The sequence below is a fragment of the Copadichromis virginalis genome, linkage group LG5, assembly GCF_057382275.1.
Source record: "Copadichromis virginalis isolate Kocher_CV1m ecotype Utaka linkage group LG5, C_Virginalis_male_GT1.1, whole genome shotgun sequence".
Taxonomy (NCBI): Eukaryota; Metazoa; Chordata; class Actinopteri; order Cichliformes; family Cichlidae; genus Copadichromis; species Copadichromis virginalis.
Genome location: NC_140622.1, coordinates 34,729,079 through 34,752,142, shown reverse-complemented (window position 1 = coordinate 34,752,142; position 23,064 = coordinate 34,729,079). Strand labels below are relative to the sequence as shown.

At 35.8% G+C, this 23,064-nt stretch overlaps 3 protein-coding genes and 1 long non-coding RNA gene across 8 annotated transcripts; 2 read left to right on the top strand and 2 right to left on the bottom strand.

Annotated features, from left to right (window-relative positions):
* Positions 1–7,050: 7,050 nt before the first annotated feature.
* On the top strand, positions 7,051–12,375 carry LOC146710194 (monocarboxylate transporter 1-like). The gene is made up of 4 exons (XM_085457521.1): positions 7,051–7,267; positions 9,683–9,826; positions 9,947–10,720; positions 11,402–12,375. Exons 1-4 carry the CDS (start codon positions 7,051–7,053, stop codon positions 11,635–11,637), a joined length of 1,371 nt encoding a protein of 456 aa, XP_085313647.1. The 3' UTR covers positions 11,638–12,375.
* Positions 7,208–12,996, bottom strand: LOC146710193 (uncharacterized). Of its 3 annotated transcripts, none has more exons than XR_014920543.1 (5): positions 12,930–12,996; positions 11,443–11,511; positions 11,193–11,257; positions 7,565–7,702; positions 7,208–7,272 (listed from the first exon to the last, which is right to left on the bottom strand). It is a non-coding gene; the product is annotated as an uncharacterized LOC146710193 (long non-coding RNA). The 3 variants fall into 3 exon arrangements; XR_014920541.1 differs by having other exon boundaries at positions 11,443–11,514; positions 12,930–12,995; XR_014920542.1 differs by having other exon boundaries at positions 7,234–7,297; positions 11,443–11,514; positions 12,930–12,995.
* sycp1 (synaptonemal complex protein 1) lies at positions 12,966–21,528 on the top strand. 3 transcript variants are annotated; one of them, XM_085457517.1, is made up of 35 exons: positions 12,966–13,030; positions 13,413–13,542; positions 13,745–13,829; positions 13,931–13,974; positions 14,060–14,224; positions 14,346–14,413; positions 14,521–14,594; positions 14,689–14,747; positions 14,861–14,927; positions 15,083–15,156; positions 15,272–15,380; positions 15,667–15,761; positions 15,855–16,039; positions 16,129–16,196; positions 16,275–16,336; positions 16,442–16,558; positions 16,666–16,770; positions 16,909–17,012; positions 17,112–17,229; positions 17,331–17,401; positions 17,492–17,573; positions 17,672–17,734; positions 17,815–17,877; positions 17,953–18,015; positions 18,128–18,244; positions 18,340–18,450; positions 18,538–18,630; positions 18,722–18,796; positions 18,904–18,990; positions 19,081–19,227; positions 20,137–20,187; positions 20,332–20,403; positions 20,482–20,586; positions 20,757–20,822; positions 20,920–21,528. In XM_085457517.1, exons 2-35 carry the CDS (start codon positions 13,414–13,416, stop codon positions 21,058–21,060), a joined length of 3,135 nt encoding a protein of 1,044 aa, XP_085313643.1. In that variant the 5' UTR covers positions 12,966–13,030; position 13,413; the 3' UTR covers positions 21,061–21,528. The 3 variants fall into 3 exon arrangements, with proteins under 3 accessions (XP_085313643.1, XP_085313645.1, XP_085313644.1); XM_085457518.1 differs by lacking the exon at positions 12,966–13,030 and adding an exon at positions 13,124–13,182; XM_085457519.1 differs by lacking the exon at positions 20,757–20,822.
* Positions 21,064–22,969, bottom strand: LOC146710191 (uncharacterized). The gene is made up of 4 exons (XM_085457522.1): positions 22,831–22,969; positions 22,189–22,662; positions 21,927–22,079; positions 21,064–21,840 (listed from the first exon to the last, which is right to left on the bottom strand). Exons 2-4 carry the CDS (start codon positions 22,643–22,645, stop codon positions 21,713–21,715), a joined length of 738 nt encoding a protein of 245 aa, XP_085313648.1. The 5' UTR covers positions 22,646–22,662; positions 22,831–22,969; the 3' UTR covers positions 21,064–21,712.
* Between the last annotated feature and the right edge of the window lie 95 nt (positions 22,970–23,064).

Genomic DNA, 23,064 nt, shown 5'->3' with positions numbered 1-23,064 from the left:
AAATGTGTATCTAGAGTATGGAAAAAAGTGCTTGTCAGATCTTAATTTAAAATGAAAGTGAGAATGTAGCTAGCAGACATGTACACGCCACATGTACAGAATGGTCCAAAGTCTTGTATTGTATAGTATTGTATAGCCGGATATATGTGTCCACAAAGGAGTACTTGAAGTACGCCATATGAGACAATATACTGTATGAGTGTGAGTGTGTACAGGTGTTTGTGTTTGATGAGAGGAAAGGAATCTTGTAAACCAACCAAGATCAAAACAAAGTTCATGTGACTTTTTGTTTTTCTAGTTTATCAGAATCTACTTCAGACTTGTAGCTTCTAATCATTTTACCAGTCTTTGGTGTGTTTTGCTATGTACACTGTGCATCTCAGAAGTGTGTAACAAAGTATTCAAATACAAACCAAAGACCTTTTTTGTAATTTAATATAATATCTGCAGGATGCAGGAGCTCTGGCACAGACATGGTTATTGGTCTATTTGTTCACATTAGGATGCACAGTCAGGCTTGAGCTTAGCCGCACAATTTAGTACAAATGAGAAAGATTAAATAATGTTATGACATTAATGCAGTCAGGTGTATCTAGAAACAACTGTGTGTGACTGCGAGTGTGGTAGCTATTGTAATCATTATCCAGGATATGAACCAAGAAATGCACTGTAGACATACAAAATGTAGTTGACTAGTGAAGCTTTTTCATTTTTGTCTTTAAACTTTGAAAAGAAGTATATACAAATTAAGAGAAAATTTCATAATATTGTTGCAAGTACTAGCAGTTATTTTTCCATCCTAGTTATGTAGCTGTTGTGGGCCATGGTAACATTCCACTATATACTGGTCTGAGCAGTACAAGCCAGTATACTGAATCAGAAATGGAGCACACTAATATTTGTACCAGAAACTGATGGAGACAAATCAATAAAAAAGTTTGTTTTACCTACAGATCTTTTGTATCTTTTATATTTTTTTTCCAAAATAACCAACTGTATAGTACAAGTGGTTCTTCTATTATGTAGAAAAAGATTTTTTTTTTTTTTTTTTACCATTTGAGTTACATGTTACACTTCTTAAGGTAAGGGTTACAGAAAACACTGTAGACCAGGCAGTGTCTTGGGAATCAGTCACAGCAATGAACAAAGCACAATGCCAGTGTATGTTGTCTGAGAGTGCCCTTGTTCAAATGAGAACATATAGTGCTCTTACTACAGCTTATAAAAACTCTATATAGGCTGTGTCTCACATAGCTGAGCTAATCAATTCTAATCCCTTTGACAATGAATAAGGTATTTTACTGTAGTGCTCTCTAAACCCAAGAGTGGCCTCAGACATTTTTTTCTGCTAAACAGTGTGGAAGAATTATGACTTACAACAAAACAGCTCATAAAAGAATTATACATTATACAAGGTTTATATATTATAATTATTTATTATTATTATTATTATTATTATTATTATTATTATTATTATTATTATTATTAAATCTATCAATCATTCCGTTAACACAAAGTAAAGAATTTTTTTAACTCAGGGGATCATGCTTCACTTCATGCGTCAGTTACTCAAGCATGTGAAAAAAAATTATATAAATTAAGCAGAGTTTAAATTCATCGTTGACCACACTCAACAATATCAGCATGCTAGTCAGTTTTACTGTACGTGGCTGAAATTGCTATTATTATTACCTAAGAGTGCAAACACACTGTACTTTACTGTTGAAACTGAAATGTTGTTTGTTTTACACGACTGCGCTTTCCATTCTGTATAACCTGCAGCCAGCTTAGTAAACATAAACCCCTCATCATGCTCAGGAACCTCTCTGCTTCTGCCTGTTTATACAATAGGATTAGAACAATTAACTCCCAAGGCAACGTCAGGTCTGACACGTAGACACAGATAACCAGATATTCTAGGATGAAATAGAAGACAGTGTGACGTCATTGTTCCTGAGCCTTTGAGTTGAGAGTTGGCTCTCTGAGAGTGATTATGCTGATAAAGGCGGCAGGTTCTGTACTTGACAGAGAATCCTATTATTTCTTTGGAGGGACTCCATAAGGAGACATAGAGATTGTACAGGCTATTGCAGGTCACATAAAAGATACAGTCAAAGCAACAAGAGAAGAGCATGTTGTGGTTTAATCTGACAGAATCACTTGAGTCCTTTTTGGACTGAAGGCAGAAAAAGCAAGTAAAATAGGCATGCTAACACCCCTGAGGGGGCTAATTCAAGTCATATATGGTGATTTTCAACATTTCCTCCTTTATCCTACTATGTGGTGCTAAATGACATTGTTCAAAAGGAACAATTAAAGCTGGAAATGTCATGAGTGTTGTAGAGATGTGGTCATAACACATTTTGAATTGATGCCAGTGTTATTCAGTCCTTATTATTTAATTCCATGATGACCATGAAAGTATAACAAAATCATTCATCATTTATTAAGAAGCTGTTGAGGTATATTTTTTAAAGCAAGAAAAAACAATATATCAGTCTTGTAGAGAAACTAAACGTTTGTTTGATTTTTTTATTTTTATTTCTCATATGATGGCAATGATGATATGCTATGTGCCAGTTTATTGTGAGATGTTTCTCTGAAAAAGTAAAAACTCCTCTATTAAACTTCATGTGGGAACAAAAACTTAATTGTACATTGTTCAAGTAATGCCATGTGCATGGCTCAAAGTGAAAGGATGCACTTAAATGTTAAAGAAAAAGTTCCTCTGTTAAGAACTGTGTATTCAGCCTTTGAACGAAACTAGCAGATACAAATTTGAATGCCTTTGTCCCCAAATCCATTTCTATTCCTCACACTCTGCTCCTGTGAATAAATACCAGCCCAGGAGAAAACACTGAATTGTAGGTGTTGCTCTATTGCATCCTCTGTTTGAAAAGCAATAAAAAGCATTGGAGGATGAAAAATGAGGTGAACTACACAAAGCAAGTTAACAATAAGAAATAATGTTTCAAGGGTGTCAAGAATTTGAAGGCATTTTGGAAGCACATGCTGTTTCAGTAACCCAGTGTACTCAGGCCTTTCCTGTCCCAAGCCCTGATACAGACTTATAAATAGTTCCTCAGGGAATCTGGGAGAAAGGCTCAACAAGGAATGACACAAAAGTCTTTCTTTCAGGTGGCTGAATAAACAATGTCCTTCATATTTGTAAAATTGATTTCCTATAAAATTCAAGTGAATGGCACTGATAACAGCATCTAATCTTCTGGAGCGCAGGCATTATTATATCCTCTTGGAGCACATACAGTCATGGATACTATAGAGTGCAGTATGCAGGGCCTTAGTCTGACCTTGTGTGTCAGCTCAGCACATGACAGAGGGGTGGAGAAAGCACCGTAGGGGCATGGCTCTACGTGTTGCATAGCCAATAAGATCTTGACTGGCCTCACCATTTAGCACCATCGTGTCCAGATTGTCCAGCTGTTTGATCTGGGCACTGAATGAACTCTACTTTATTCAGATGAAACAGTGACAGTGTTGAAACTTGTAGCCTGGCACCGACTCACTGATTTTTTGTGGACAGTCTGTGAAACAAATGTAGTGTTTCTTTTTTGTATTTTTTTAATATATATCCAAAGCCACTCAGTCCGATTCTGTGATGTCTGCACTGTGTTAACGTCCCTCAGAGACTTTATCTGCAGAGCTCATCTGTCCCTGTTCAAGAGTTCCTGCTAAGGTAAGATCCTTGATATACATATAATATTTGCCAGACATCATTTTTAAAATAATTACTTCAAGAACTAGTCTGTTTCCAGTTGGATATTCATAAAAAATGGATTGCTTTGTTAGTGTTATAACAATACTTATTATGTGAGAATGCAATATCCCTGAGCAAATATTTAACACATTATTCTCATCTATAATTAAACAGACAAATTCATTTCTGTCTAAAATTGGTACTAGAAAGCTGGGGTCAGAAAAGGCCTGAAGCGGGCAGAATGAATGAAAAGTCTTCCGCAAAAGAGCCCAATTTGGCACAAATTTAAAATTGCGTGGTTTCTCAACCATATTAAAGGTAATTTCTTTTTTATTTTCATTATTCTTAGTTTGACAATTTAATTCAGGCAACATATGGGTACATAGAGTTGAGACTAAAATTAATTACTAAGAAAAGGAGATACATTTACCAAACTTAATCTTATGAATTCAAATTAAATCAGTTGAGCCTCACATCTTTAAGCACAGGCACCAAATCCTTTTGTATATCTGCTGATGTCCTCTGCTGAGCCCACCCTGCTTTGTGCTGGTATGTGTGTTGTCAAGTGGCACTTTCAGGCCGCCCACTTTGGCTACTTTATTTAGACCTTTACAGCGTGAGGGGAGTTTGTTTTTATACCTCTGCATGTTTGTCTACTCCTTCCTGGCTTGAATGAATTGACTCTCGGCAGTTTTTACTGAATTATTTGATATTTTGCTCTTTATTTTAGAGACAGGCAGTCAATCCTTAGTGAGAACTTATCTGTTTTATTCATTATTTCTGCAGATTTACTATTCTATCCTGGGGTCCTGTCTGTCTTAACTTGTTCCTCCATTTATCATTTAATGTCAACTGCTGAATTTTTATTCTTTAAAAGTACAGATAGTCCTGTTTCTGTTGTAACAACATTTCCTGGTATATTATCCTGTTTAAGAGTCTAGACTTTATTCAATCTTTTCATTCCCTTTTCTCGTAATTTCATAGTTTCCAAAAGGAGAAGGCTCCTTGATCGATTAAAGGTTAAAACCTTTTTTTAAAAACTTTTACACTTAACCTAAACTAACTCAAATGTTATTGTTACCTACAGTGTGTTGAACAACATTGATTTTTAAAGGAGCATTTATTAAGAAAGGCCAATAAAAAACGTGGTGCAAACTTAGACATTTAGGCTTTGTAAAATAATATTGCTGTATTGTGGTCACTTCATGGAAAAATCTTTGGGCTGTCACAATGTTATTGGTAAAACATGATTAACTTTGATATGAAGCTAACCAATGGACAGGTAACATCAAACAACACTGAACTTTCTATGGATACGAAAACACAAGATTAAACTGGAAGCAACACATTAAAAAAGAAAAGAAACTATGACAAAATATATATCTATTTTGAGTAGAAAACTAATACAGTTACGTTTTCTAATGCTGGTTGCAGAGAACATCATCAGAGTACAGAGCTGCAGTTAGGACACCTTTTTGTTTCCATGTTTGTGTCAGTTTGTGTATGTATTTGTCAGTGCAGAGTCTATGGATAAGCTTTTCAGCACAAAAGTTTTTCCATGCAGCCCTCCCAAAATCCCAATTGCATGTTTCTAAACATAAATGAATGCTCACTGGTTGACAAGTCGGCCAGAACATTGAAGTATGAAAAGTACAGACACAGTGCAGTTGGTTGATGGACCAATTTAATGTTCCTCAAAAACAACAGTCATTTAGCATTTTTACTTGCATAAAAAAACAAATACTCCTTGTTAGTGATAACCAATAATGTCACACACACAACTTATTTCTTTGATATGCAAAACTGATTTGATTTAGTGGCAGTGTAAGTTCTTATTTCTCTCAGTGTATTGCTGCTGCAAGATAAAGAAGGAGGCACATTTACAGCTGCACAGCAGATGCTAAAATCCCAGCTCAATAACAAAAGTTCTTTAAAACATTAAATATTCACTACGTGCTGCACACAACTGGTTTATCCAATAAGTTTTCAGAGTCCTAACCCAATTCATCAACCAAATCAAGTCCTCCTTGGCTGAAAAACGCTACATCATCAGCCATTCCAGAGCGTAGCCCTGAGCTATTGAGCAGTGTGAATTCAACCTGTGTTCGTGGTCTGATCGATGTTCTCTCTGGATAGTCTCCTCTGTGTAAACAATACAGTAAGTTGTTTGACTCTGCAGATGGACTCGTATTCATCATTTCTAAAGTGAAACTGTGTGAGATCAGCGGGTGGGAGTTTAGTAAATGCATGCAGAGATCAATTCAAAGCAAAGCAAGGCCAGAAATGCCATGTTTAATCTTGAACATAGTTATTAAAGTTGGGGAAATGCTTTTGCAACATAATGAATCTTTTCATATACACATGTGGTATCGTCAAAGCAGGGTTACTCAGAAGTTATAGGTCGGTATAGAAGGTTCGTACTGTATAATGCATGACAAAGCTATATGGTGAAGTGGCCAAAAGGGCTGAAATGGCCAAAAGGGCTTCCAAAGAATAGAAAAGCCTAGTTAGCGCTGAGACCAAGGAGCATGAAATGCATGAAAACATTTTGGAAAAAGGAAAATTAAAATCAAGACTGTGAGACAGTACCTGATGTGTATTTTTTCTAGTTTTCTAAAAACTAAAAAAAAAAGTAACATCAACTTACTGAAGGTTAAAAAAAATAAAAGCAAATGTTTATTTGATAAACACAGTGTGAAAATGTGAAAATTACGCCTCTGGTAGAAAATTTGTTAGTTTGATTTTCCTTCTTCAGAAGCTGCCATGATAGGCAATGCCAAAGTAAAATGTACTAACAATATTACTAAACAAGAGAGGTGAGCCAGAAACAAAACCACTGCTGGTGTTTGGAAATACTGAAAACATTAAATCTGAGTTCTGTTTGCAAGGTCATACTGGTTAAGATCAACTTGAATATAAAGTTGATCTATTGCTGACGCTTTCTAGTCACAAAACTGATATAAGAATGTTTTATTGATGTCAAATGTTTCAAAGCTGAGGACAAAATATCAAGTTCAAGTAAAAGAGGACAGTAAATTGAACAATGTATCACAAATGACTGTGCAGCTGTATGAAACGGAAATGTTTTGTAATTTTCTATGTTTATTGATGGGTTGAATATTTATTAAGCACTTAACGAAATAAAGTTTTTTCAGCTTGTTTGCCAAAGGTCTTCTGTATTCTAATTCATAAACACAAATATCATTTTGTTAAACTGTTTTAAGAATTACAAGCAACTAATCAAAGGACTTTCTCTGTCACTTTGTTCTCTCCTAAACAGTCATTGTATCTGTAAAACTTCTTGAGTTTTAAGAGGAGATTTGCGAAGAACAATGCCACCAGCCGTCGGTGGTCCTCAAGGCTACACACCACCTGAGGGTGGCTGGGGATGGATGGTGGTGATTGGAGCCTTCATCTCTATTGGCTTCTCCTATGCATTTCCCAAGTCCATCACTGTCTTCTTCAAAGAGATTGAGGTGATCTTCAATGTGACAAGTAGCCAGGTGTCCTGGATCTCCTCCATCATGTTAGCCGTCACGTACGGCGGAGGTGAGCTACAGTACCATCCAAGACAAGCAGCTGAAATCAATACCCAGCTCTTAGCATGACCATACTACATTTATTCCTTTAGTGTTCTGTTACAAATAAGAAAAAAAATCATTTATTTTTGATGAAATACAGGCTTACTGTGTAGCTTTTCAGTCACAGAGAGATCACACATAATCATAATTACTGTGCTGAAAAAATTAAACTGGCAAAACAAAAGTTCAAGTGTTCCATTGAAATGCTGTTGCAACATTATCTTTCTCTGGAGCATATGAATGAGTTTAAGCCTTGCACACCTACCCATTCTTTTCTCTTGTGCTTTGAGACTGGAAGACCACCAGGGGTTTTGTTTGTGTTCTTGCACTGATGAGATGAATGAGACACTTCATGATGTCACTCTGGGCTGGTCAATCAGATGACGATAAAGCCCTTTTCAAGCTCACGATAAATAAACAGAGAGAGATCAGAGTTCAAAGAAGTCCTTCTTGTCCCAAAAGGCCATCTCCTCTGAAATCAAAACACTGCTGTTCTCTTTGCTCTAGTGTGTGATGAACTGGAAAAATGATGACTTAGGCATCTAGTCTCAAGGAAGCTTCGGGAAAGCTGCTTTAGTCTTCCAAACTAATGTGTGAAGTGGGAAGTGTAGCTCCATATAAAATACACTGTCAGTCAAATTTTATACATGGGGCTATGTGTAAAATTGTTTGTAAGATTTGCTAGCAGTAAAATAAAATAGGAAATATGGCCTCACTCAGCTAGCATTACACTGTGTGCATAATGGTGAACATATTGCATCAAAACATCCCAGGTGAAAACATCCCAAGAAACCAAGGTGCCACATGTCTGTTATTTACTCTGAGTATTAAGTTCCTAAGGCGAACAAAAACTTCACATTCAAGTTAAGTCCTCATTACTGTACAACAGAAGTATCGTGTTCCCCGTGGAAGAAATCAATGCTGCTTATTGTTCAGCAACACTTAACAAGCAGCTGCTTCTGGAGAGTGACATTCAGGCATGCAGGAACAATGGTTTAAAGTTATTGAGTTACACTGTAACAGTAACTGATTGTTCTCAACTTGCCTATCTTTACCATGGTGTTGCTTTTTATTTGTAACACATAATGGACCAAAGTGGATGTTTGTTAATCACTTCTTTTTGTTTCACTTGGCTCTTAGAGCCTCACATGCCCTAACAAGTTATGAGCTGCAGTGTCTTAGTATACGTGGATATGTGTAACTCCCTCAATTAATGCAAATGTTTGATGTAAATATACACAGATGAAGGCAAGCTACGCATAGTAATTGAGAACAGAGAATAAGCAAGGCAATGTTTGTCAGCGCCGTGAGCAGATGACAGCTGAGCCTCTTGCCATCTCTATGTTAAACATTCAGAACACATCAGCAGGAGAAGTTCATTAACAGCCCACTGTTGCGTACCTCTGTACTCCTTCAATTTTTGTTTCATTATATTCATAATATTCTACATTGGTTTGTCTCCAACCTTTTTATCATAAGCAACCCACCCTGCAACGCAGAAGGAAAGAACTCATTGTTTGTGAGGAGACTGCCTGCATTACAATTTAAAAACCCTTTGTCTTGCACCGTGCTGGCAAATGAGTCTGGACAACCTCTAAACAAAAACTGTCAGTTTCCATTTGGGTTCATTGGCTAGTGCAGAGATTTGGCAGGAAGGCAGAAGTGTCTTCCATGTGGATCCTCATACTCATTTAGGCTGGTTGTTACATGTCTTAGATGGAGATGGTGTTTTGCAACCCGAGCCCTCAGTGCATTTTAGTCATTTGTCTACTAGTCATAGCAATTTTCCTGAGCTGATTTTGAATCCAGTATGCATGAATCTTAATAAGCTGGTTACTGTTTGCACATCAGTCTTTCTTTCTCTATAGCCAGTATCAAAATCTAATATTTATATATGTTATATATATATTTATATATATAACAGAAGATTCAGTGTTATTTTAACCCCAATGTACACACCAGTGAGAAAATCACCCCAGTACACTCACACAAATACCCCCACCCGCTTGTCTGAGCTGAGATATTTCTAATGATCATTTCAATTGTGTTTGGAGTACATTAAAAAGAGCTCCAAAACAAATTATTCTTCTGTCAATTTTTATGAATATCTGGATCAAATAAATGATTATTTCATTGCAGCTTTTGTGGTTTTTCTGACAGATCGCATTATTAATGGCTTGGGAGCACATCTACTGCAGTGCAGCACTGACAAAACTGATTGCTGAAGTTGTTTGAATTTGCTGAGACACAGCTGTGGCACTAGAGCCCTCTGGTGGTTAAAATTAGAATTGTGCCTTTGAATAGATGAAAAACATGTAGCGACATGATATATATGCTATATTTATATATTTACTATATTTGTTCTTTGTTTCTTTTGATTCAGGTCCAATCAGCAGCATCCTGGTTAACAAATATGGGAGTCGTCCCGTTATGATGGCTGGAGGATGCCTGTCAGGATTGGGCCTCATTGCTGCTTCTTTCTGTGAATCTGTTCAAGCACTGTACTTTTGCATAGGTGTTCTTGGAGGTACCTAGTTTTTAATATTTTCAAGTTTGTTTGTTACTAACTTGTTTTTTTTGTACACTGTTGTTTTTTCAAACACTGTTTCATGCTCATTTTTATACATATTTTTACTGAATCTTTCAGGTCTGGGATTGTCCTTCAACCTTAACCCTGCTCTCACAATGATTGGAAAGTACTTCTACAACAAGCGACCTATTGCTAATGGGCTTGCCATGGCTGGAAGTCCTGTCTTTCTTTCTACCCTAGCTCCTATTAATACTTGGCTCTTTGATCAGTTTGGCTGGAGAGGAAGTTTTCTGATCCTGGGTGGCCTGCTTTTCAACTGCTGTGTTGCAGGTTCCCTCATGCGACCTATAGGACCAAAACCCAAGCCTGCAGAGAAGACCACAGAGAGGAAGACTGTGTTGCAGACCATTAACAGCTTTATCGACCTCACTTTGTTCAAGCACCGTGGCTTTTTGCTCTACATAGTGGGAAATATTGTCATGTTTTTTGGCCTCTTTGCACCGCTGGTGTTCCTCTCTAATTATGCCAAGAGTAAACACATTGCCAAAGAGAAGGCAGCTTTTTTACTGTCTATCCTCGCTTTTGTTGACATGTTTGCCCGACCCTCAATGGGCATGGTGGCCAATACCAAGTGGGTCCGTTCCAGGATACAGTACTTCTTTGCTGCTTCAGTACTGTACAACGGCGTGTGTCATGTCCTAGCTCCAATATCAGAAGATTATACAGGCTTTACCATTTATGCCATCTTCTTTGGGTTTGCTTTTGGCTGGCTGAGTGCAGTGCTGTTCGAGACGTTAATGGACCTAGTCGGAACGCAGCGTTTCTCCAGTGCTGTTGGGCTTGTCACTATTGTTGAGTGCGGTCCTGTATTATTAGGTCCGCCGTTACTTGGTGAGTACCCCACTAATGATAATAACTACTTACTATATACTTACTATAACTACTTACTATACTAATACACTTGTATATATAAGTTATACAGTGGATTGTTAAGCCACTACATAAGTGCTTAATTTTATTTTTTAACTGGCTAGCAGAGGGCACTCCTTGAGTCTCAATAAGAAGTGCAACTGTATAAAAAAAATGGCCTTGTTGGTCACTCAATCTTTTACTTCAGTAAAGACTTCGCTTATAGGTTTATGGTCTCAAGCTCTAGTTTCAGCTGTTACACAACACAATATTGTCTTCATTTTGTAATTTTGATTTAGACTGCTAGATTATCCATCCATCCATTCCAGCTGTCACTGGGCGTGAGGTGTGGTCTCCCCAGACAGGTTACAAGCCCATCACAGGGGCAACACATAGACCCTTACACTGTTCCACTAGAATAGACTATCGCACATTATGTCATTGAGTGTAGTACCTTGTAAGTGAAAAGCCATGAGCATAGGGTCTGTAGTTTTTCAGTCAGTACCAGCCCTTGCACTACTATCAAAACACACAAAGGGTAACAGCTAAAATATCCATCTGAACAATTCTGAATGTGAGTGCACAAACCAAGACTTACATTTTTTATATACAGTTTATGCACAGAAACAAATGATCCTGTATGATGTCGTTTTGTCTTCACAGGGAAGTTCAAAGATGTCTACCATGATTACAAGTACACCTACCAAGGCTGTGGGATCATCCTCATAGTTGCTAGTGTCTTCCTGTTTGCAGGAATGGGGCTGAACTATCGGCTGCTGGACAAAGAGAAAAAAAAGGAGGAGAGGAGAGGAGTGGTGGGAGTTGGAGAACAAAAGTCCAACAGGGACAATGCTGCCAAAGAGGTGGCAGAAGCTAGGAATACAGAGGACACTGTATAAAGTCCTGCATCAAGTCAATTTACAACATGGGTCAATTTATTGTCCTTAGTGAGGTAATTTTTCATCAAAAGAAACATGCTTTTTCAACAGGCAACAATAGCATTAATTCCTCATCAGTTTGATTATGCATTGTTTTTGAAGCCCACCATAGAACTCATAGCCACAATTATAAAAGTCCTTTAAACACAAATACACAATCCTCATTAAATATATACCTCTTATATTTATACTTAAACCTCATAAATATAGTAAATAAGCAATTTAAATTACGTCTGTCTTATTGGTAATAATCATTATAACATTCTTTATAACTTTATTTCCTTTAGCATGTTAACCTTCTGAAATGTACAATCACATAATGAAAGTGTTTTGCTCTCGTTTGTTTGCTGTTACCAGTAGAAAGCTTTATTTTTAAGAGACACTTTCTCTTTTCTCACTTCTCTCTCACGACATTTATAAGACAGCATGAGCTTTCCAAGCACATCACAGCAAAGTGCAATTTTTTTTTAACTTTCAGAAGTATCACCCATGCCACTTTGTTTATTCCATAAGCACATTCATTCTCATTCTAAATTCTTTTAAATGTTATTTTTTTCTGGTTCATTGTTGATAATGCATTATGCCAATTATAAAATAATTCTGATGTTTAGCGGTTTGCCTTATGATGGAAAACATGCCACTGACTGCAAAAAAAGGAATTTTGTGGAAAAAGTCAAATAAAAGGCTGTTTAACAAGGATGTAATACTCCACTGTGTCTTGTTTTTTCTTGAATCTAAGATAGAAATATGGTATGATATTTTTGTTATGTGCTAACATAATTTATTTAAAAATTAAATCTTAACGTCAGGAAAAAAAGAATAATTCTACATTATTATTTTGTTTGTAATATTTTTTACATATCAGTTTTGATACAAGAGTTCAGAGAATAATTAATATTCTCCACTATGTACCAAACTGATTGATGGTTTCAAAGATACAAAGTGCTGTTCTTATATGACATATATCACCTCCAACTGCATATCTGTGCTAAATTAGACCCTTGACTATAACGTATTACCTTCATTTTTCATTTTATAATATAAAATTTTGCTTTATTTTGCCAATTTTACACATTAAATATTAATTAAAGGGACACAGCATCCGCCCACCAAAAAAACAACTTAATTTTGTGTATATACCACTGCTACCACAAACATTATTCTTATATTATTATTATTATTATTATTATTATCATCAAGAAGAAGAAGAAAAATAAGATAATAAAAAAATAAAGTATGATATTTAAATAAACCTGAACGACACAAGAATAGTCTTCACTTAAACAGTTGGGCAAGAGTCCTTCCTCGCCTCGTGCAGGGTGGTCGCGTTATAACCGTTAACCAAGTTTAACAGGTAACGTTTAAAAAAAATGTCATAGTTTACACGTAGTACCTAGTAAATTACCACATTGATGTTTATTAAGTAACATTCTAAACTACTGACTATTATTATTGGTTTTTTATCTTGTATTTTGTGGGAATTAACGCTGCTCTAATATACCGGAGGTAACTGTTAGCTGTTGTCTGCGAGCCTAGTTGACTCACAAATAAAAAAGCTAATTACTGTTAGCTAACCAGCTAATGTTTAGGGTTATTTGACTTGTGAATATTAGGTAAAAAGGGAAGATAATAGTTATTTGTAGTCTTCTGGCATTTCTGTGGTGTTTATTAACGATGTCTTGGTTTAAAACACCGCATTATTAAATAACTAGGTTATTGCTGTATGGCTATTCCAGAATGGAGAGAGATCAGCGTTTTAGCTTCAAGCTGTTGGTGCCTCCCAGGGTGAATAACGGACCAATATCTGCGGTTCAACCTCAAGAAATAGTTGAAGACAGAGGCAATTTCATGAAAGCATTGCAACCTGTAAGTCAATAAATAGTTCGTTATAATTAGTTAATAATTAGAAGCTAAGCAATGATGAAAAAACTCAAAGCACCACTATGCTAGCTCAGCAGTAACTATTTAACCTTAGCAATGACCATTGTATGTGTGTTGTCAGCAGCATTCTATGAGGCAGTAATTATTAACACACATGACATTAAATATTACTGCTCTTTTCCACCAGAGTTACAGTGAATGCTTTGACAAAGAGAAAAACATCCTGTTCCCCAATACAAACATGGTTGCACCAACTAAACCGCCCAAACAAGGTATTTGTGTGTCTTTGTGTTATTTAACAACACCAGTTCTATCACTTCCAACAGAAGAACTGCACTATAAATACTAAACTAATTATTGTTTCCCACTAAAGACTTTCTGAAGATGAAACTCATGCAACCAATGGAGAAAGACGGGGTAAATATTTCTATTGCACAGAAATGTGCAGCATGAATATGTCTGTGTGTGTCATTTTACTTCCTAAACTGTGGATGTTTTCCAGAATAATTGCAATCCTGGTCAGCTTTATTCAAAGCTGTTTGATGAAGTTGAGAAAATTAAGTGTTGGAAGGTTAAAGTTTATTCTGACACTGTGGAAAAGGAAAGAAGGCTCCAAGATAACAAAAGAACAATTGAAACACAGCGCAAGGCAATTCAGGAGTTGCAGGTGTGTACCCCACAGACTGATCTTATTTGATCTTATGCTTATCTCTGTCTATCTACTTATGTACAACATTTACAACAGGAAGAGATAACTTTGAATTCTTTAATGTATTTTCTGTCTGCAGTTTGGAAATGAAAGTCTCAGCATAAAGCTGGAGGAGCAGATTAGTGAAAATGAAGAACTGAGAAACAAGTATGTGTGATTTGTGAAACTAAGATAAATATGATGATCTGATTACATTTAGCTTTGTTTTGTTCCTTTAATTGTGAAATGCTAAAAACTCAATTTTTAAAATGCAGAAACAATTCAACATGGAACTTGTGCAATATACTCAAGGAAACCTTTGACTCGTCAGTTGAGAAAATACATTTATGTAAGTAAAAATTCTGGTGATCTGGAGAATACTTTTCTTTATCAGCTTTAGTAAGTGCAGAAATAAACGGTACATTGCTGTGAATGTTTTGCAGTTGAAGCTGAAAGAGAGGAAACCCACCACCTCCTTACTGAAAACAACGAAAGCGTTAAGGTAAAACACCACAAAATATTTGCCAGTAGTAGCTTTTAATTTATTATATTTTGTTGACCAAAACATTGTAAAATGATGAGGTTTGATTGCCAGTTTATTACTTTTTCATTTAGAAAGTGATTGCCGCATTTGAAAGCCTACGTGTCCGAGTAGAAACTGATCAGCAAGAGATGCAGAAAGGTGTATATATATATACATTTCTTCTTGCCGCTATTACGCCAAAATGTTATGTCTTTTACTCAATAAAATGCCTTAAATGTATTTAGGCTTTAAGTGGAACTAGATGAATTAGTGACACTTTGACCATCAACACAGCATGTTTTATTGTTTTTCAGTCGAAGAAGACTTACTGCGATTTGACCATCTACAAAAGAAATATCAGCAGGAATTTAAGATAAAACAGGAAGAGGTTGGTGGGGGCAAAAAGCCCTTCCATCAGTTTATTTGAGGAACTTTTGGCATGAAATATATTTCCACAAATTTTACAAATTTTGACACGTTAATGACTGACATGTTCTTTACAGATAACCATGCTTCAATTAAAACTTAAGGATAAGGAAACCCAACTACAGAAACTCCTGCTGGACCTCGATGAAACTCAGAAGCACTGCAATGAACTTCAACAGTCAACAAGTAACATCATAATTAGATCTGAAGATAAGCTGTGAATGTTGATTTTATAAACTTTGCTACACTGGTAATAAAAACAGTGTGTTCATAACAAGACATTTTTTAAATATTACTCAGTATTAAATATGCAGAAGTATTAGAGTCATGACAGTATATTTGGATAGATGCTCATTAACATGAGAAAAGGTGCTTAGTATAAGGTGAAAATGTTTTATTTCTTTTCCAGACTTCAGGTCAGGTTAGTACACTTTGTTTTGGGGATATTAATATTATATATGTGCTTTTATAGATCATCAATTTGAAGTTCTCAAAAGTGCAAAAGCTGAACAGGAATCTCTTCTTCAACAACTGAATATTGCTGAGCAGCGCTGCAGAGAGACTGAGGTGAGTATCTTGAGATTCTTTTCTTTGTACTGAAATTGGGCTCTTGTGTTGCATGCAATATGCTTTAACTGAAATATTAATAACCCAACAAAGAAAAATCAGGAAACTACTGCTGCAGCCTTGGAACAAAGTAAAAAAGAGTATGCTGAGGTCATCCAAAGCAAAGATCTCAGTTTACAGGAGCTCAACAGAGTCAAAAACCAGCAAGCAGAGGAGTTAGAGTGCATTCAATCAACCATTCAAGAGCTAAAGACTTCACTAGCACTAGAGAAAGAGAGGTATATTAAACTCCTTCATTCACAGTGTTTTCTAGATAAAGTACAGTGTTTCCTCATGTCATTATATTCTTGTTTTTACTTTTCTGAAGGGCCAAAGAGCTTGAGGATAAACTTATAGAAAACAACACTGAACTTGAAAGGAGAAACACAGTTTTAGGTAAGTCCCACCGGATAACATGTGTTGATATTTTTAGGTGATGTGGTTTCAAGTCGAAAGAAATATTTTACTCAACAGGGGAAACCTTTGACCAAGCTACAAAGAAAGATGGCCTAATCCAAATTCTCAAAGATGAACTGGTACGGTTTATTTGAAGGGAAAGTGTACGATTTCTCTCTAAAACCAGTCCTTGCATGCCCAAGTCTGTTACATACCTTCAAAACAATATGTGTTCTTGTTATTAGGACACAAAATCTAAATCCATTGAGTCAGTGAAGGCTAAAATTCAGTTCACTCAAGCTAAAATGGAGGAACTCATGGCTGAGCTTTCAAAGAAAACTGAAGAAATCCACTTGGTTAAGGTGATATAAGTAGATAAATAGATACATAACGCAAAAAGAAAAGACGATCTGTATCAGATAGCCTAATAAAGATACTTAAAATTGTTTGTCCTTTTTCCCTGATACAGAAAGAAGCAGAGAATGCTTTTGCTGAAAATGATTCACTGAAAAAGGCTTGTGAAGCTGCTGAAAAGGAAAAAGAACATTTACAGGAGAAGTCCACTTTGACTCAGGTATTTACATGTTTTTAATTTTGTTTCTCATCCCCTCACCTCTTATCCACTAGAGAAAGCTGTTTATGTGTTTGGTAGTAAAATATATTCATTGGGTTGAAATATACAATGCATTGCTTCTCTGCAATATACCTGCAGATCAAAGTGCAGGTGCTGGAGGAACAGCTGTGTACTGAAATGAAGAAAAATAAGGAATGCAACGTTCAGATGGAGCAGCTGAGGAAAGACATTTTGCAAAATGAGTGAGTTATTAATAGACAGCCATTTTATCATATTAGCATATATAATATTTTATTACGCTGTTGTAATATGTTTCATTTTTTATTTATGTCATTTTTAAGAGTAAAGTATGAAGAGTTATTATCAAACTTTAATGAGCTGCAGTCTGAGAAGACAGCCATTCAAGAGCAGTTTGAAAATGGATTATCTAACGTGCAAACTATTGAGGCAAACATGAAGGTTTGAATTTTATTATATTATTGTCATTTTTATTATTATTTGTATTATTATTAATTCATTTATTATATGAATCACAAATTCTGAAAACTGTTTTGACTCAGGTGAGTGAGGAGAAGGCATTAAAACTCGATGGAGAAATTCAAACGCTGGTGGAAGAAAACAAGACTTTACGGTGAATATGCACTTCAGAGGCTTAAAGATACTTTTTCCTGATTGGAATGCACAGTTTTTGAGATTTAAATATTAATTTTCCATGCAATAGAGATGAGTTAACTGCAGTCAAAACCAAAATCCTGGGGAAATGTGTACAAACAGAAACTCTGCAGAAGCAAATTGAAGAAAAGGTAAGCATCTTAACTAAATTATTAGTAGAAACAGGGCTTTATAAAGATGCTTATTCTAAACATGTTCATTATGACTTCTTTATGCTCTGTGTGAACAGTATGAGCAACTTCAGGTGAAAATCACAGAAAAAGAAAAACAGATCAAAGCTGTGGAAACAAAGGTGAGTGAAAAATGTGAAATTGCAAATACTGTTGTTATTGATCATTTTCTGGAACTAAACAAAAAATCTTTGCTTTTTAGCTGTGCAAACTCAGAAAACAATATGAAATTAAATTTAAAGCCCAGGAGGAATACAAGAAAGAGGTTTGTAATGACCATGAAACTCTAGCTATAAAAGGAGTGGAATGGTATTTATTGTCCTCACTTGTATACTTTCAGAATAAAATGCTTAAGAAACAAATGGCACAGGAGATTGCAAAATCCAGTGACCTTGAAACAACGGTATGGGGATGGTTTGCTTTGTGTTTTTATTTTCCAGTTGTTAATACGTATGTGAACTATTTAAGCTAATCAGTATTAGACTGGAAAATTAAGATGCTGCTTTAATCTTTAGATCAACAGCCTTCAAAATGAGTCCCAGAACCTTAAACAACTCAAAGGAGAAGAACATGAGAAACTGCTCAAGGCTCTTGAGTCAAAATCGACTTTTGCAGCAGAACTTGAGAAAGAGGTTACTTTTTTATTTTTCAATTTGTAATTTCAATTTAATTAACATTTACCTCCTTCAAATTGAATTTACAATAATAGAACCAATTTGTGTTGTAGGTCCAGAAACTTAGAATAACAGCAGCAGAAGCCATTAAGAACAAGGAGGCCACAGAACTTAAATGCCAGCATAAGATTGGAGATATGGTCACTCTGATGGAAAAACATAAGGTAAAGTTATTATAATGGCCTTTTTGCTGTCTGATAAATATGTCTCATGTATATTGTGTTGGAATGAACCCAACTTGTCACTACCAGAGCCAGTATGACCGGATGGTCCAAGAAAAGGACGCAGAACTTGAAGAGAAGAAGAAGAATGAGATGGAGGCGACTGCTCGTGAAAAATCACTGGTACCAAGAAACATGCTAAGTAGCACTAATAATGATTGACCAGAAAATATGTCATATCCTAACATTTGCATCACAAATTTCTCTAAATCAGGAATTGGACCTCTCAAAGCATAAGTCTGAAAATGAGAGGCTGAAGAAAGAGCTGAAGGCAGAAACAAGAGAGAAGGTATATCCTACTTTAAATCAGTTTATGTTGGATTTATGAATACAGCTGTTTGTTTGTCATACTTCTGAGAGAGACAGCTCACAATGTAACAAACACTTTGAATTTAGAAAAACCTCAGAAACAAAACAAGTGATCTGAAGCAGGAAATGTCTGTTGTGAAAAGGACTCTGCTGTCACAAGGGAGCGACAAACAGGTACAGTGCATGCAGCTCATAGGCTGCCACTAGATGGCATTCTTTGTCATTACTTTTAGTTGACCCAAAATTGTATGTGTACTACTACAGGTAGCTGCCTCAAACTATAAACAAGGGAAAAGTTCAGAGGTTCCAAAAGAGAACTCTTCAAAGAGTCACACATTTGACTTCTTCAAGGCCAAGAAAACTTCCTCCTACAGCAAAGATGGTCAGAGTTTGGCCACTCGTACAACATATGTGAGTTTTATCGACCAAAATGTTTTCAACAGATTAAGCACGTTTTGTTTCAGACATTTTTGTTTAAGGTAAGCTTAGAAAATCAGATGATTAAGGTTTTTATAACTACAGATTTCTCAAAATAGCCTTTTCTACTTCAGATATAGTACATCCTTGGTTTTGGGTATTATGAAAAATAAATAGAACCCCAATTGAATTTGCTGAACTGGTATTTATTAGAAAAATAATCCATGGTACCAGGTTATAGGTAAAGACAAAAACAGAACAACATTCAGCTGAGTCAGGATCAGCCGATATTTGGTCTAAGTGATTGGTGGATCAAAACGGACAAATAGATTCATTTATTATTTTTCCATAATATTTGCGAAGATTTTAATTGCCATTTTTTGGTTTGTTTTTTTTGGTGGACATGGTGTTTTAGCCTTTCAATTTGTAGCCCTATAGCTATTCATAATGTTTATTATTCACCTGGATTTTATTTAGAGAAAGAAAAGAGATTTTAAATGTATTTATTGTGTATGAGTAAAAAAAGGTATATATTCATATGTTTGAATGAGAGTCTCAAATGTGCCATGGGAACTAAAAATGCACCAGAGTTGACAGATTTATTTAGAAACCATCAATTAACAAGAATAGCAGTGTGAATATGAGCATGGGTGTTACGCATTGGAGAAAACATTTAAATTCATGAAGAGCATCTCTCAGAGATTAGTAAGCTAGCAGCTTTTATAGGGCCTGAGAATACTGGCGCCAGATACTCTTAGTCAGTTCACATGGAAGACTCTGCTAATAATTGCCTATAGCTGTAGGGAACGACTGCAAAACTTTGTGTGTGAGTGCAAAGCAGTACAATGTAACCTTATTACCACAGCCTTTTTCTGAAACAACTTTGTTTGAATTGTTGTTAAGGAATCTGCTACTGAATTTATCAGAGCATCATGTGGAACACCAAAATCCAAGGTAGACTGCAATTTAACCTATTCATAAAGTAGATATATAAAATGGCTATAGTGACAGAATAAATTATAACATAATTCATGTATCGATATGCTTTTATTTACTTTAAGTTTTATGATAAATGATTGCACTGACTTTGAATTGTAGTGCATCAGCAGTGAAGACATGAAAACCCCAAGAAGTCTTACAAACCATATTGCTGGAACAACAAAGATCAAAGTAATATAGTATACCATTCTGACATTTTCCAAAATTGAAAAAATATGAATATATTCACTGACATTTACTCCCCTATAGTCCTACAGAATAAGGACTCCCCCTTCTGAACAGTCAGCACAGTGGGGAAAGAGCACCATTGAACTTGACCCCAAGTCTGACAGCTCAGATCAAAATGATCTCTTGGTAAGCAATGTTTTTTTGTTTTTGTTTTTTCGGGTTGGGGGGTGGGGGCTTGTTAATATTTAAAAAAAATAATGGCATAAACCTTGCAGGTTATGTGAATGTGATTTTACCATTTCTGCAAATTCGCTAGGACAGATTAATGTGTATTCCTCTGTTTCTTGTCTTGATAGACCTTTACAAATACACCTGCACATAAAAGTTCAGATTCACAATGTAAACTCCACATTCTCAAAAAGGTAATGTGCCTTTATGATCCAACAAAGTGGCATATAATATACTTACTTTGATTTTTAAAAATCCCTATATGTGTGTATGTGTGTGTTATTTTTACAGAATCAGAGCCCACTCATTCATAAATCACCAGGAAACTCCTTAAAGCTGGCTGCAATGAAAAGAATGAGAGATGCTGGTTGGACAGCTGTTACTGGCTGTGACAAAAAAAAGAAGAAGACCAATGAGAAGATTTTTGCCTAAGTATGGCTGTTAGGTCAGATTAGCAGTAATAACAATATTGGTAGAGGTGGGTGACTTGAAATACAGTTCTATTGAGAATGAATAAATAATACACGATTGACTGAATAACAAATAGACTAAAAATAACACAAAAACATGAATGGAATATGTTTCTATGGTTCAACTAAAACATAGTGTTAATGAGAAGAAGGTTTTAGTGTTAAGATGCCAGCTTTTAGTAAGTTTATTTATGGGTGTTTAGGATTAAATTTCTGCCTACTACAGAGTCAATGTCTTTACTTATGTATTACTTTGCTGTTGTGCTAATGTTTGGAATAACTCATCTTTAATGTTAACGTGAAATCTAATATGTTCTATCACAAGGTTATGTTGCTGATCTTTGACAATTTCTAGTTGTTACAAGTTACTCTGTTAATATATTTATGTATTCTGGTGTTGTAAAAATAAAAGCAATGTTCTCAAAAATCAGTTTTGTACTTGTTTGCATGTCCTACCTATTCTCATTTTCCTTTTCTAAGGACCACTTTTCTCTTATAAAGACCATCATAGGAGTTGTATTTCAGTCTTGAAAGTATATTGGTTACATTAGTTCAGTACATTGGTTTTACCCACTCCTAAACTGTAGATTTCAGACTATAGAAACTCTGTGTCTTTAATGGAGAAACTCAAGGTGGAATTGAGACTGGTCTGCAGGAGCTGTTGGTACGTTGTCGTAGATTGGATGGCCATCATAAAGTCCTCCAGAAATAACGAGTGTGTCATCATCTGCCACAAATGTATCTGTTTAAAATTAGATTAGTATTTTTAATTGCCAATAGTAAATAAAAGGGTTTGAACTAATTGTTTGATGAAGGAGAGTCCCTTACCTGTGTATTGAGCATTATTGAGAGGTTGGTGCAAGTACTGTATTTTCTGTTTGCATTTGTGAAACATAAGAAAAACCAACAACACAGCAAATGCTCCAAGTACAGTGCTGAAGACAATAGTCATATTCCTTTCAGAGACATTGAGGCCCACATCTAGCAACAAAGTAAAACAGCAAGAATTACCATAATCAGCAAATTATATAAAAAAAAAAATGAATAGTTGTTGATAAAACTGCAGATAAGAATGGAGCCTTATGCTTACCTTGTCTGGTTCTGTTCATGGTAGTATGAGTTGCATTTTCAGTTGTAATTACTGGAGTACTTGGTGTACTTGAGTTACCTACTGTGGTCTGGATTGCTGCCGTTGTTTGTGCAGTAAATGTTGACATTTGAGTGCTAGAGCTTGTAGTCCTCAGAGTTGTACTGTTTGTTAGAGGAGTCAAGGTGGTTGCTGACTGAGAAGTCTGGTAGTGACTTGTCCTCTCGGTTGTTGCCGCAGTGGTGCTAACGACAGTTTTGTTATCCAACTGTGTGCTGGTATATAGTGTTGTCTCCTCAGTCAAATTTGAGATTGGTGAAGTAGAGTCAGACTGAGTTAGTGTCGTAAGGGTCGTTAAGCTAAAGGTTGGTTGAGGAGTGCTAGTCCCATTTTCTGTTTGGGCCACACTGAACAAAAGGGCCAGATGGCAGTAAGCCAGGGCAGTAAACTTTACATCCATGGCCTTTTAATCTGGAACTAGAAAGAAAAACATTAGCTGAAATCAAGACTGAACAAGACTAGATGTGATCTTTTTAGTTAAATTACACAAACATGTAAATCCCTCTTGTGAAATTTTAAGTAAATTCAAACCGTTTAAAAAACTAATTCTAAAAAAAAAAAAAAAAGAAAGAAAAACCAGCTCACCTTGTTTAGTTAATAAGAGTGAAAACAGCAGCCTAGTTTAGTTTAATTCTCTGGTTGAAAGTGTGCCTCCATGTCTCAACTGACTGTTCACTTCCTGGATTGAAAGTGGCTGATACTATGGCAGGTGAATGTGGGCAGGGCAGTTTTACCCTTAAACTTCCTCTACTGTTTGTTACTAAGGAGACAAAGGCATTGTTGTAAGTCGGTCCAGAGATCAGCGTCTGTTTCTTTATG